At 36.0% G+C, this 16237-nt stretch overlaps 1 protein-coding gene across 2 annotated transcripts in view; it reads right to left on the minus strand.

Annotated features, from left to right (window-relative positions):
• DHX15 (DEAH-box helicase 15) overlaps positions 1-16237 on the minus strand; it is a 54007-nt gene that overhangs the window by 7572 nt on the left and 30198 nt on the right. For both annotated transcript variants that reach the window (XM_061419803.1, XM_061419804.1), the window contains exons 6-10: positions 11737-11904; positions 3820-3906; positions 2707-2856; positions 2177-2285; positions 1472-1663 (exon numbers count right to left, since the gene is read on the minus strand). In XM_061419803.1, coding sequence (XP_061275787.1) covers positions 1472-1663; positions 2177-2285; positions 2707-2856; positions 3820-3906; positions 11737-11904 — 706 coding nt within the window. The remainder of the gene's footprint in view (positions 1-1471; positions 1664-2176; positions 2286-2706; positions 2857-3819; positions 3907-11736; positions 11905-16237) is intronic.

The raw sequence follows: 16237 nt of genomic DNA on the forward strand, positions 1-16237 counted from the left end.
CCAGTTATCCCCATGCTTTGCAGAACCACCACAAGTAAGAGATGTAGATGGGAGATCTCAACTGCATCATAATGACCAATTTTTTAAAGGGCTAGCTAGTTTTCTAAATTCGAACAATGCTAACTCTATAGTATTCCCAATAAAAGAGAAGCTAGAAATATAAAAACTAGGTAGGTAACAAACACAGTCTGTTAACTCTTACCCCACACTCTCTCAAGCTAAAATGTTGGGTTAACTACAACCAGGAGAATCTAACAAAAATCACATATATAAGAAAAGGCAGACAACAACCTACCACCACCTCCGCAAGAAACTACAATTTCATTAAAATGATTCAGTACTGCCCTGCCCATCTGCTCTGAGTCTGATCAATCATAACTGCAAAAAAAAAACATTTTCGCTAGTTCTTAAATTAAAAATTCACATCATTAAAACACACATCTAAACTAAGCCAAAAATTTTATATTTAGAAATTTTAAAATTTTCTTCCTTTACTTTCATGTAAGAGTTTGAATTATTTGAGGTATAAATAAGACCAATAAGCCACTCTGTGACTGGAAGTCAATTTTCCCCAGTACTGAAATTAGTATTATAGAGTACTTTGCCAGTCAGTAAAAACTTAATACACTTTCTATTTTTAGCTGTAAGATTCAGTGTACATTTCTACGTTAATATTTCTCTGTTTTGGAAAATCTAAATTCCAAGTTACTATTTGTGAATTAAATGTTATAGCTATTAATAAAAAACAGTAGTATTTGTTCAGCTCAATGTTTCGATTTTTAAAATTAAGCAATTTTACCTATTAAACATATTTCTTTTATCAAGTGTTTCCCTGCCACTGTAAAAGAATTACCATCAGATTAGATTTTAAACCTAAAATTATACATTACTACTTCTATTTATTTGATACTAAGTTTAAAATAATTATTTGACTGCCACTGCAATACAATTTACACATGAAGAAAAAAGCTTACTCTTTAAATGATAGCTTGGTTTGTCTCAGGCTCACTTAAATAGTGCCAGCTACTAGAACAATGTTCTTCCTGAACTTTCAGCAATAAACTCCAAAACTGATGGACCTACCAAAGAACTCAGTTATAGTATCTTCAGACTTAAATTCTTTAATTTTTTGGCTATAATGTGAGGCTTGTGGGATGGAACCCACACCCCCTGCAGTGGAAGCACAGATTCTTAAGTACTGGACCACCAGGCAGTCCTGGACCTATTCTTTTCTTACTGATATTTTAATCTGAGCCAATGTTTTTTACTACATTTTATGCACAGTGCTTTACTTTTGTAAACACTATATTATGATGAAGCAATTTTTCAAAATATTTAGCAAACAAAATAAGTCCCTTAAAAACATCTATAAAATTCACTATCATACTAAAAATTAAAAAACAAACCCAAAAGTGAAGTCCACCCAAACTTTGAAGAGCTGGGCTTTTTTTAGTTCCTTTCCCTCTATTACCTGACAACATAGCAGTAATAGATAGGACCTCATTAGAACAGTTGTAGTCACAACTTGCAATAACCATTTTAGCGAGCTGTGGATCTAGAGGAAACTCGGCCATCATGGATCCCAATTCAGTCAGATCTCCATCATCATTTAAAGCAGCCAGATAATTCAAAAGTTCTAGGGCTCTCATCAGAGTTTCAGGAGCTAGGAGGAAAAGGCAATCTATTAAGACAAGCTGCCTTAATAAGCAAAAACGCGACAAAGCACACACTGTTAGAAGCAATCTCATTTTTCATTCTACAGTGGACCAAACGTAAAACTCAAACTGCCATCAAATTCAGTTACAGAGATCTAGCAAACTATGACTCATACAAAGCTGCAAAACTTGCCTGTACGGCAGTTAAACGTCACCTCTTAAGTACAGGAACTGTTAACTCAACAATGTGTTTATCAAATTATTTTGCCTCAAAAAAAAAAAAAAAAAAGATTTTCCCTTTTCATGCCCTGCTAATAACTCCTAAAATAATTTAGTTACCCTGAAAGATAAGGAAAAAAAGAGTATTCGCTATTTTCCCACTCTTTTAGATTTAATGCCAACACACAAAATTCCTCTTGATGTATTGTAAAGGAAAGGTAAAATGTATTCAATGTATATAAGGAATAGGATAGTCAGTTTTGGTTAAAAAGATTGACAAAACATGCTTTGAGAATTTATACCTGGTGGATCCATAAAATCAAAATGCACCAAATCATCAATACCAAGTTTCTTCAACTGTAACACAACTGATCCTAAATTAGAACGCAAAATCTCAGGATAGGTATTATCCTAGAAAAATACAAAAACATTTGTTTTGTTAAATATCCCATAATCTTCTTGCTCCAGGGGGAAAAAACGTATCTGTTCTCATCCTTAGCTATTTCCTTTGGCATTTCTTCTAAACGACTGACTTAAACAGGAGAAAAGTATTTGTGGACTAAAAAGGAATCAGATACTTCCTGTAAACTATAGGGTTTGAAAGGTTACCACTGCTGCCCAATTCAACTTAGAACTATAACAAAGGGTTGTACTGGTAGACTACACCATAAACTTCAGGGAAAACCTGAACAGCTTATAGTGCCAAAAGATACGATAAAGTAAGTGAAGTAATTTTCTTCTGGTACGATAAAGTAAGTGAAGTAATTTTCTTCTGGTAACAAGTTTAACCTAACCTTCCAAAAACAGAGTAAGGACACAGTAAAACCCTTACCTGCATCTCTGTTTTGTAAGCTTTCTCTGTATAAAGTCGGAAGCACTTTCCAGGTCTGGTTCGTCCTGCTCGACCAGCCCTTTGCTGAGCTGAAGCTTTACTAATGGCTGTCACTAAAAGGGACTCAACTCTGATTCGAGGATTATACACCTATTGGAATGTAAATAACATTACAATTCATCCTCCAGTTAAACACAAAACTGTGATCTAACAAAAGTATCCAAAGCCCAAAGTTAACCCCAAAATAAACAAAGTAGTATTGACGACCAGCATAAATCATGCTGGGGCAGAAACAATTCATCATTCCTTAACTTTCTTTCAGGTATTCTGACTCCAGCATTCTAAGACTAAATGAAAAGTCACTTAACACAGAAGTAGCTCTACTCTTCCTAATTTAAAATACTTTCAGTTTTACCTTACTCTTATATGGTGGATAGTGCTGAAGGTTTTTGCCTGAAAAAAAAAACTTGTCAATTTCAACACCCAATGTTCAGTGTGGACACCAAGAAAATATTTTGAACTCAGTCCAGAAGTCAGTTATATGCTGCCAATTTAAAGAATTGTTTTCCATCAAAAACATGAATACTATGTACAACAAATTCTCCCAATTATAAAACATAATCAAATGCAATCAAAGATCTTAGGTAAGAAAACAGTTTTATTTATTAACTGAGTAATCCCTTAATTTGGCTAAAGTGCTTGGGTATTCAGTACTGCTGAACTAGAGGTTAACATAATACTTTTTTTTTCCCCCCCAAGTACTATGACTGGTACATAACAGAAACTGATTTAGCTGACTGAGTGACTAATAGGCAGGGATGATAATCCTGTACTTTTTAGTACTCCTTACATGAATATACACTCACATGTGAAACACTCAGGATCACCACACAGAAACAAAGAAACCAATGAAAAGAAAAACATAGGATTATAAACATGGGCTTAGTATGTGAAAGCCAGCTAGAACCAAAGGCTCAAATCACAGACTTCTGAAAATGAAACACAAACTAGAAAATAATTCTAAAAAGTAAACTTCACTCATGAAACAAATAAGCAATAAGTACTATTAAATGAACACTAATTTATAAAGTACTATAGTACTAAAATATGTACCTTTTGTTTTGCAAATCCAGGATCAATTACAAACACCACACCATCTATTGTCAAAGATGTCTCTGCAATGTTAGTTGACACAACTACCTGTTAAGATATGAACAGTATTTAACTTAAACTACAAGCCAAGTACAACTCAAATAATTAGTCTTTAACTTATACTAAACAATTACAAACCAGTAAATAAACAGGAATTAGGTTTAATCTTTAATAACCAATGCTATATAAAGACAAATTAATATTTAAGAATTCAAAGTTTCATTTAGTTCATCATAGCACCTTTATTTTTCAACAAAAAATCTTCAGGTTATTACTTGACTACATTAGGTTTTAATTATTCAAATAGCAGAACAAAATCAAAAGAAAATAACTGATAAAGCAATAAGTTTATCTCACAGAGAGTCTCCCTGAGAAAACACTCCTTGGTTAATATTCAAACTGTACAACACGTACATGTTTCAATACTTTCAGGCAACATTTACAAAGGAAAACTATATCACCAAAAGTCAACTAAATATTTTAAATGAAATGGCACATGGTGGTGAAAATCTCAACTTAGAATCCAGTAAGAATTGGTGTATCATCAGAATTGAACATAGATGTTCTGGAAATCTCAGAGGGGGTGTCACAGCATACAAGGAATCTTAAGGAATGATTTGAACTTTTTATTGAAAGTGAATAAGGTTCAAAGTATTTATATACCAACATGATTGTTTTTTCATGTGGGTGTTTTACTGTATTTTAAATATGCTTTAGAAAATTAGGGACCTAAGAATGACATGTCACAATTTTTCTTTTTAAGCAATGGAAAAATGGGATCTTCATTAGTATTTTTCTCAGAGCATCTGATCTGAGGAAGATTACTGCCATTAAGGTGGAGATGCCTGAATATGCAAGCAGTTGACACAGAAGATGAATCAGAGTCTGCTCTTAAAGCTTTTAAAATCTGCAAAGAAAGATTAGAGGTGGAATGGAAGTACAATGACATAAAAAACATGCCATAAGATTTTTAAAGGATTTATTGCCCAAGCAAAGACAAGGAAAACTTACTCAGAAAATGGCATTTAGGAGAGCTGTTGAAGATAAGGTGGGATCAACCCACAAGGGACAAGTGAAGAGCATTGTGGAAGGTTCTGCTTAAACAAGAGCATGTGGATAAGGATGCCCTTAGGCACATTGCCAGGTAATCTTGGAGGTTTAAAAGGCTACTAGAACATCATTAACCGGATGATATTATTATACAATTATTTATATATCTAAAACCAAAATGCTCCCTTTTTGCACTGACCAGCTGAAAAGCTTACTAACTAGCAAATGAACAGTAAACTGTAAGTGGTCTGATGCTAATGAAATATATTTTCCAGAACATTTCAAAGACATGAACATTCAATAATTTGAGCTGAAGCAAGGAGGTAAACTTCAATAAGTATAACCAGAGTTTAATATTCTTCTACAAAGTCAGTGTGTTGCAGTGGAAAGGTAGGTATCAAAGCCAGGAATCAAATCTAAGTAGCTAAAAGAGTGAAGCGGTTTTAACACACTCAAACTTCAATTTCCTTTTATAACTCTTGCATACTAGTCAGCTGAAACAGAGCCCTTATAAACTATACAGAATCACAAACCACATGCTTGTTATTATATAAGAGGTCTTGTGGCTTTCTGGAATTCTGGGGTAAAAACTGTAGTTCTTGAAAATGTACATATAAATAGAAGTATAAAACATATATTTTGGGGGAAAAATACACTTCATCTATTTCTTCTAGAACAAAATACAGTCAATGTAATAAAAATGTACTGGTGCAAACTCTTTAAATTTAAAAATAATTTTTGTCCATAAAAATTGGTGTTCACATGTTCTCTCTGGGTCTGTGTGACAAACTGTACAACATCTGTAAGGAGGTGTGGATCTGTGATTCCACAGATATTAAGAATCAGGTGATGTTCACACCGACTTCGGCAACCTCTGTTTCTACTGTTGAGTCAACTGCCACCCGAAGTTAAACTCTGAAATCCAAAGTGTTAACAAAGACCTAGAGAAGCACGGCTTTTAGGTTTTTTCTGATTTTTTTAATTAAAAAAATTAATGGGCTAGAAAGCTTTAAGACAATAAAATAATTTCTTGAGTAGGACCTCCCTGCCCCATGAGAAGTGGGTTTTGGGACAAAAAAAGGGAAAAACTCTTAAACTGTACAACTTTGAGCTGCAGATATAATACTCACTAAGGCTAAATTAAACACGCACACATACTCAGCAAAAAAAAACCAACAGACAAATAAATGATACAAGTTATCTAGCTGCCCTGGAACCTTAACAGTGGGGTGAGGCAAGCCCTAAGTATTTTCTAGATGTATTAAGTGGCACATGATCTATGTAGGAAGCGGTCACAACACAAAGTGGTCCTGAATTTGTCAGAGTACATATGCTACAAAGCCTTCTAGACTATAGCTTGGCAATAGTGCTCAAAGAGCCTTAAAGAGTGTTCAAACCTCAACGACAAAGGAATTATTTCAGATAAAGAGCCCAATATATAGAATAAACTCTATGATAAAAAAAATCAAGACAATGCCAATTCTAATCTTTTTATATTAAATGTGTTAAGAATAAACTCTCATGTAGATTTATCTCCTTTCCCCTCAATAATCTGCTTTTTAATGGAATTCACGTTGATTTATTTCAATAATTCCATTTCAAAGTACTTGAGATGCTCTACTTGAATTCTATTTGGACACAATAATGCATTTAGGTTAAAAAGTGTGGGTTTTTAGTCCCTAGGGAACTCGGTGGGGTCTCTAATTCAGTGAGGACATTAGCTTATTTGTTTGTAAATATTCCAGCAGTACCACACTAAGTTATCTTCAGATAGTGGATCATTAAGCCTCTCTTTAAAATTAGAGAGACATCTCCACAAGGGCCATTTCTCTTTTTTATTGAGCAATGTATGCTCTGAGCCATGTTAATTAGTAAACTCTGAGATAAGATACAGAAAAATCAGCTATCTGTATGGACAAAATTAATGAAAATGAAATAAAAATAAACATAGTTGCTGGATTTAATAACACCAAATCTATAAAATAGCAAATATAAGTCTTAGTCAAAAAAAATGCATACATAATTTATGAGTAAATGTTAATGCATGTAGAAAGCAACAGAAGCTTTAGCTTAAAGTCAAATACCTGAACAAATATCAACGATGATTAAAAGAGGTAAAGTACCCACCCTCAAAAATTTATGTACTGCATTCTCAACTTTTCTTGACTATTAGAAAGCTTGAAAGTATACCACTGATGCTATGTTAGAGCACCATGCAAAAAGATCTCAATTATTTGTAAAAGGAATGCCAGTTAAGTACCCAATGCCCATAGAAGTTTACCTTTAATATAGCCTACATTTTAAAACTTTAGTTTCAAAGGCTGTTTTGTTAGTTTCATCACTATCAATTAGAAACTATTTTGCATAAATACAATGAGGAGTAAGACAACAAATGAAGTACTGCATTACAAAATGTGATCCAATATAATTTAACAGAAGTATGAATCAAATAGTATTTTAAGTAATTGGAAGGAGACCTTAAATCCTTAACTCTTTCTACGTACTTTTATTTATTTTTGTGCTTTTGGTCAGTTATCATTTTTTTTTTTACAATGTTGTCTTACTTTCTGCTGTACAGCAAAGTGAATCAGTTATAATATATGCATGCTGTTGCTGCTGCTAGGTCGCTTCAGTCAGGTCCAACTCTGTGTGACCCCACAGACGGCAGCCCACCAGTCTCTCCCATCCCTGGGGTTCTCCAGGCAAGAACACTGGAGTGGGTTGCCATTTCCTTCTCCAACGCATGAAAGTGAAAACTGAAAGTGAAGTCGCTTAGTTGTATCCGACTCGTAGTGACCCCATGAACTGTAGCCTGCCAGGCTCCTCCATCCATAGGATTTTCTAGGCAAGAGTACTGGAGTGGGCTGCCATTGCCTTCTCCATAATATACATATATCCGCTCTTTTTAAGATTCTTTTCCAATACAGGTTATTACAGAGTACTGAGTTCCCTGTGCTATTCAGTAGGACATTATTAGTTACCTATTTTATATATAGTAGTGTGTATATGTCAATCCCAATCTCCCAATCTATCCCTTCCTGTAGTTTTAAATTACTTGTGAATATCAATCAGTGATAGCATTCCTGAATGAAAAGTCCCATTCCAGTAAGTGGCACAGTAATGTTTAATTAATGAATTCATGATAGAAGAATTAAGCCTTGGCCTTTACAAATAGAATATTACCAAAGTTAGAAAAAGAGGACAGGAAAGCAGCAACTGAATACCAGTTTTTCCTCTTTTCCATACCCTCATATAACCCGTGTGCATCTTCATTACCTTTCCTCTTTCCCCACAATCCCATCAATCCTTTCTCCTACTTTAACTGGACCTGCCAGGCCCTGGGTCTGATGGTCACTTACTCATCTTGCCAGCCAGTCAGTGCTTGGCCATAGTGCATTTCAATGGTCTCAGGTTTTCAACTAGTACTATCTCCCATAACCAGCTTCAAAATATATGACTGGATGAGTAAACCCTTCTCTATAAACTTCTATAAAAATCGTTCATTATCCCTTAAACACGCGGGGTTTCAAAGTGTTTTCCCTCAGAGAGTATGATGCACCACTGCAAGGGAAGTTCCCCCTCCCACTGGGGTCAATCCAGGGAGGCTATGAGAGTGCTCCTTCAACTTCTAAGATGAAGCTGACTCATGCCAGGAGATAACATGATTTCCCAGCAAGAGATCCTATAGCTTTAGCCGAACGAAAAACATAATTAGTGGATGATGAAGTAGCACTGTGGCTCTTAGTTTTGATTCTGAATTACAAGCTGGAGATATCCCAAGGTAAACCAAAGCCCTGGAAACTCCAGTGGCCTCAACATTATACATACACAACTGCTGCTAAATCACTCTTTTTAGAAAGACAAAATTCCTCTAAATATTCTAGGATTTACAAGAACATGAAAAGCAACAGCTTAAAAAACAGAACAAAACAACAATTAATTCTATTCCATGGGCTTAAACTGTTGAAGAGTCTACAAAATGTACCGTGTACAGAACCGGCACCAGACTGAACCTAAATTTCTAGTATACTAGTATTAACAGAGAAAAGAAGAGCTCAAATATGAAGTTAAGGTGGGCCCCATCAAAGTTAACTCAAAACAGAATGAAGAGAACTACATGAAAAGACAAACATGGTAAACCTTGCTGTATTTACTCCAAGATAAATAAAATAACCATTTTAAAATTAAAAGCAGATACACAAAGTACCCATGATTTCAAGAAAAATTAAACCATTTGCATGGAAGATGCACTAACTCTACTTTATTATAGAAACGTTTAAGAAACAACTATTTTTATACACATCAACTGACAAAGAATGAAGTAAAAAAATACTACAGAGAATGAGTACTTTTCAGTCAACAAATCACCTTCAAAATTATATACTAAATTTATCACTTAAAATTTCAAAAGTTCCCCCCCAAATTCTGAATGCAAATAAAGTAACAGAAAATATTTTAACATGTTCTAGTTGCAGCATTCAACATAATGAAGCTAGGATCAGACTTTTTTTAAAGTCATGTTCACAGTTTTTGATTTGATTAACTCTAAACCTGACCCCCCCCCACCACCAATCAATCTCCTGTTAATTTATACTCCACTAGGCTCATGCAATGGCAACCCACTCCAGTACTCTTGCCTGTAAACTCCCATGAACGGAGGAGCCTGGTAGGCTGCAGTCCATGGGGTCGCAAAGAATTGGACAGGACTGACCGACTTCACTTTCACGCATTGGAGAAGGAAATGGCAACCCACTCCAGTGTTCTTGCCTGGAGAACCCCAGGGACAGGGGAGCCTGGTGGACTGCCGTCTATGGGGTCGCACAGAGTCGGACACGACTGAAGTGACTTAGCAGCAGCAGCAGCAGGCTCATGCAAAGATGGGCTTGACAAAGGACAGAAATGGTATGGACCTAACAGAAACAGAAGATATTAAGAAGAGGTGGAAAGAATACACAGAAGAACTGTACAAAAAAGATCTTCACGGCCAAGATAATCACGGTGTGATCACTTACCTAGAGCCAGACATCCTGGAATGTGAAGTCAAACGGGCCTTGGAAAGCACCACTACGAACAAAGCTAGTGGAGGTGATGGAATTCCAGTTGAGCTATTTCAAATCCTGAAAGATGATGCTGTGCAAGTGCTGCACTCAATATGCCAGCAAATTTGGAAAACTCAGCAGTGGCCACAGGACTGGAAAAGGTCAGTGTTCATTCCAATCCCAAAGAAAGGCAATGCCAAAGAATGCTCAAACTACCACACAATTGCACTCATCTCACACGCTAGGAAAGTAATGCTCAAAATTCTCCAAGCCAGGCTTCAGCAATACATGAACTATAAACTTCCAGATGTTCAAGCAGGTTTTAGAAAAGGCAGAGGAATCAGAGATCAAATTGCCAACATCTGCTGGATCATCGAAAAAGCAAGACAGTTCCAGAAAAACATCTATTTCTGCTTATTGACCATGCCAAAGCCTTTGATTGTGTGGATCATAATGAACTGTGGAAAATTCTGAAAGAGATGGGAATATCAGACCACCTGACCTGCCTCTTGAGAAATCTATATGCAGGTCAGGAAGCAACAGTTAGAAATGGACATGGAGCAACAGAGTGGTTCCAAATAGGAAAAGGAGTACGTCAAGGCTGTATATTGTCACCCTGCTTATTTAACTTCTATGCAGAGTACATCATGAGAAACGCTGGGCTGGAAGAAGCACAAGTTGGAATCAAGATTGCTGGGAGAAATATCAATAACCTCAGATAAGCAGATGACACCCCCCCTTATGGGAGAAAGCAAAGAAGAACCAGAGCCTCTTGATGAAAGTAAGAGAGGACAGTGAAAAAGTTAGATGATGGTATCTGGTCCCATCACTTCATGGCAAATAGATGGGGAAACAATGGAAACAGTGAGAGACTTCATTTTGGGGGGCTCCAAAATCACTGCAGATGGTGACTGCAGCCATGAAATTTAAAAACGCTTGCTTCTTGGAAGAAAAGCTATGACCAACCTAGGCAGAATATTAAAAAGCAGAGACATTACTTTGCTGACCAAGGTCCATCTGGTCAAAACCATGGTTTTTCCAGTAGTCATGTATGCATGTGAGAGTTGAACTATAAAGAAAGCTGAGTGCCAAAGAATAGATGCTTTTGAACTGCGGTGGGGAAGAAGACTCTTGAGAGTCCCTTGGACTGCAAGGAGATTCAACCAGTCAATCCTAAAGGAGAAGGACTGATGCTTAAAGTGAAACTCCAATACTTTGGCCACCTGGTGCAAAGAACTGACTCATTGGAAAAGACCCTGATGCTGAGAATGATTAAAGGCAGGAGGAGAAGGGGATGACAGAGGATGAGATGGTTGGATGCCATCGCCAACTCTATGGACATGAGTCTGAGCAAACTTCGGGAGTTACTGATGGACAGGGAAGCCTGGCATGCTGCAGTCCATTGGGTTGCAAGGAGCAGGACACGACTGAGCAACTGAGCAAAAATTCTGGGGAGAAGCCAAGGAACTGAAGAAAAAAGTACTTTGTGCCAAGTGATTTAATCAGGAGAAAGACATTTGGCCACCTTCCTCACCCTAAGCAACCTTCCATTTGCTAAGGAAGAATTTCCCAGGGACATGGTAGCAGTACCTGTCAAAAGATATGCAGAACTCTACACAAATACATTTCCTTCTATTTACTTTGGAAATACAGATAACTATGTAGCATACAATTCAGACCACAATCACCTGTAACTTATTCCTTGAATTATAATTCAATACAATTTGATATCTCACAGACAAATCTTTCAGTATCAATGCAATGTTTATAGAGAACATTTCAATGTTACCTTTCTTCCAATTGCTCCATTCTGTTTTTTTGGAGGTGGAGGCTCAAAGATGCGTTGTTGCTGCTGAGGTGGGAGTGTGGAGTATAATGGAATGATTTTGATGTCACCGACTTCAGGGCCCAAATCATCAACCTCACGCTTTATTCTCTTACAGGCTTCATCAATTTCCTACAAAATAAAAGTTTAAGTGTGCAAACAGAATGAATACACACTGAAACATTTTAAGGATTTACCATAATCCTAGTTCTATGCATCTTATTTTAGTCATCACAATTAATTCAGCAGATTTCATTGGGATTTCAGAAATAATCCAAGAAACTTTGATTTCTCTAGTCACATAAACACACAATTGCCTTATTGACATTCCATACCCTTTTTTCTTAAGAGTCAATGTCCTAATTAATTCTCAACAAATTGTACTAAAATTGAAATTTCTCACCCAGGAATATTTAACTGTACTCATAACCTTTTCAATTTTCACAATCTACAGGAAATTGATGTGCAAGATATTTTAAATAAGCCAATTAGGCTTTAATGTCACGTATCACTAATGCAATTATATGGAAGATTTGCTTCATTGTGCCTAATGAGAACACACACCTCTACAGTATCAACATAGATATTTAAGAACTAGGTTAACCCAAATATCTTAAAGCCTCTTCAAAAATTTCCCTAATACACAAAACAATTCCAACACATTTGCATTCAATTCCAGGTTTCAAGAGAGGACACAATGAATACTGGGAGGGTGTGAGAGACAGAGAGGTAGGTGAAGGCTCTAGGGGATGAGAAAGGGACTTTAACATGGGAAGGGAGCTATATTTAAAATTTTACAGAAGCTTTAATTCAGTTAAACTCAGAAGTACACTAAATGATTTGGCAGTATGGCCAGTATCAATCAGAAGTTACCCTTATTGACAAATTATCCTTTATTCAAAAGACAGAACAATTTTTAAAAATTTACCAAGTAAACTTATTATATATTATAATCAAGCTAGAATAATTTTCCTTAAAATGATTTAACTAAAATGCAACTTTGTTTCCGTGTTAAAAGAATATATGTAAGAACAAAAACAGATTTTAAACCAATTTAAAACATACCAACTTTCTGGAGTATTGATAAGGTCTTAAAAACTGTGACAAAGAAAATTACTAAAGATCTTATATACCAATTTCCTTTAAGGTATACAGTTTCCAAAAGAAATGAAAGTTTGCTATTCATTGAAAAAAAAGAAAAAAGAAAGAAATATTTTTACCCAAAAATTGCTTTCAAATGCTGTATCTAGATTAGAATGCCCCCTGCTGGTATACAAAAACAAAATTAGATCTTAAAAAAAAAAACACAAACACAATATAAACCCCAAACTATATATATATATATATATACACATAGTTCTTAAAAACATATATATATATATCTTGTATAGGAAAACTGATGCCAAATTCAGAATATTTTTCAATTCTGTTAATTCAGAAGTCACCAAATACCAGATTTTATATAGAAAGTTAAAAGCCCCAAATTGTGTATTTGCAGACTCTAGAAATTTTAACAAGATTATTCCAAATTTATTTGAAACTATCTGCTAAGCATGTATGGAGCTGAAACAAAATCACTACTGCATGTGATATAATGACAACGCTAAAGAGTGAGGAAAAAAAAATCCCACTGTTTGTTTTTATGTAGACAAAGTTCTAAACATTATTTTTTTAAACTTGGCAACAAAATTTTCCCTAAATTTAACTGAACTTTCAGAATCAACATTGATAGTTCGAAAGACCAGAAAGCTCATTGACATTCATCAGCACAATGCAATCTTCTGCTTAGTCATGAACTGAGACAAAAGTTCAAGAGTTTCTGAATTGAGCAAGACTTTCAGCTCCAAGAGCATCAATATATATATTAGCAAATTAATTTAGACCCTACTAAAGAATCTAAACTCCTACATGTTGAAAAGACTAATTTCACTCAATGAAATTAAAGATGAAAGAATGTATTGCTTAAAGAATGAAGAGTTCAACATCTTCAAGTATTTACTTAAAACAATTCATATTTTAATTACAATCAGTGTTACCAAACTTGGTAGCACAGCTCCTCTAGGGAGTTCTACTAGGAACACCTGGTTTAACAGATTAACAACAACGAAAAAATCAACATTCACGTTTTCCAAACCTTCACTAATTAAAACTGGTCTTTCCCCTCCCAAATTAATTCAAGGGACTATAGAAACACTATTGTTTACATGGTTAAAATGGTAATATGGTTGTCATTTTTAAGTTTTGAGATAGATAAATTTTATGGGTACTATTCAAATTTATGGAGATGGGGTACAGAACTCCCAAAATCTATCACTTAACTGACCAAATAAAAATAACAGGCTCACAGACATGAGGAAAATAGTAGAATTGCTACTTTCTCCTCAAAGGTCTTCAAATTCCTCAAGACTAGCTAGTCGTATAAAAGAAACTTAAAAATTCAACAGGATACATGAGATAATTGGAGCTTATTCCTTTCCGTTCCCCAGCTGTGGGAGAGCTGCCAAAGTATCAGCCACAGAAATTCAACTCACAGAAAAGCATTTCAGGTCCCCAACAGAAGGCCATCTGATATTTCTTATAGAATTCTAATGTGCTTGACTATCTAAACATGATGATTATTTTGAACAGCCGTTTAAAAAAAAATGCTACTCATTCTAGAGAAAATGAGAAACTAGGGACCAGACACCAAAGAACAAAATGAACACAAATGCCTCAACACTGCAAAATATAAAAAAACTCTTCCATTCAAAATGCATACACAGACTAATAGAGAGGTTTATCTGTAAAAGTTAATTTGCAACACACTGTATTTCCCAAAAGAACAAGTATGATTCTTTACTGGGAATGTTTGCAAACTGGGGGAGTGTATCTACATCTAATGGGTAAAGGCCAGAGACACAATAAGCACCCTACTACACATGGGGTTCCCACAGCAAAGAATTAATCAGCCTACAACATAAATAAGGACTTCCCTGGTGGCTCAGACGGTTAAGCCTCTGTCTACAATGCGGGAGACCTGGGTTCAATCCCTGGGTCAGGAAGATCCCCTGGAGAAGGAAATGGCAATCCACTCTAGTACTATTGCCTGGAAAATCCCATGGACCGAGAAGCCTGGTAGGCTACAGTCCAAGGGGTCGCAAAGAGTCGGACACGACTGAGCAACTTCACTTCACAACATAAATAGTGCTGGAAAAAACAGAAATAGTACTGGAAAAAAAAAATTCAAGGATAAAAAAATTACTAAACAATTATAGTTCTTAATGCAACCATATTTAATTAAATATTATATATCAAGCATCCCTGTAGAATTTGAACACTAGTTACAGTTCACATTCTCCTGGAGGTTAGGCGGTCACACAGCAGACCACTGATTTTGATTATGTTAAAGAACTAGGGCAATTTCTCACTATATTATTTAGGGTGGTGTCACTAATGTACCACGGGCATTAAAATAGCTAAAACATTCACCTGGAACAGTGACTTTTAACCTAAGGGAACAGAAAAATGGCCTTTAGAGCTTGTTAAGGATGCAGAGAAGGCAATGGTACCCCACTCCAGTACTCTTGCCTGGAAAACCCCATGGATGGAGGACCCTGGTAGGCTCCAGTCCATGGGACTGCTGACATGACTGAGCAGTTTCACTTTCACTTTTCACTTTCATGCATTGGGAAAGGAAATGAATGGCAACCCACTCCAGTGTTCTTGCCTGGAGAATCCCAGGGATGGGGGAGCCTGGTGGGCTGCCGCCTATGGGGTCGCACACAGTTGGACACGACTGAAGCGACTTAGCAGCAGCAGCAGCAAGGATGCAGATTCTTACAGTATTTCATCTGTAAATTTCATCTGTTTCAGCAAGCCTGAAACAGGGCCAAGAACTTGCTTTAACAAATTCCCCTACCAAGGCAGGCAATCCACTGACCACACTTGAGAAAAAAATGTTCTAGAGCAGGGATCAGATTTCTTACTATAAAGGGCCAAAATTTTTTAGGCTTTGCATCCATATACCACCTCTGAAGCACATTCTTTGTTTTCATGTAAACCCTTAAAATATGTAAAAACAGTTCTTAACTAGCAGACCACACAAAAACTAAAACAAGGCGGTCAAACACATGTAACTAAATTAATTAAACTTCTATAAAATTAAATTTTAGTTCCTCCTCTCACTAGCTGCAATGCAAATATTCAAGTCCATTATATTGTTGTGGCTACAAAAACTAATAGTGTGGCATCTGGTTTCATCACTTCATGGCAAATAGATGGGGAAACCATGAAAACAGTGACAGACTTTATTTTGGGGGACTCCAAAATCACTGCAGATGGTGACTACAGCCATGAAATTAAAAAATGCTTGCTCCTTGGAAGAAAAGCTATGACAAACCTAGACAGCATACTAAAAAGCAGAGACATTACTTTGCTGACAAAGGTCCATCTAGTCAAAGCTATGGTTTTTCCACTAGTCATGTAT

The sequence above is a fragment of the Bos javanicus genome, chromosome 6, assembly GCF_032452875.1.
Source record: "Bos javanicus breed banteng chromosome 6, ARS-OSU_banteng_1.0, whole genome shotgun sequence".
Lineage (NCBI taxonomy): Eukaryota > Metazoa > Chordata > Mammalia > Artiodactyla > Bovidae > Bos > Bos javanicus.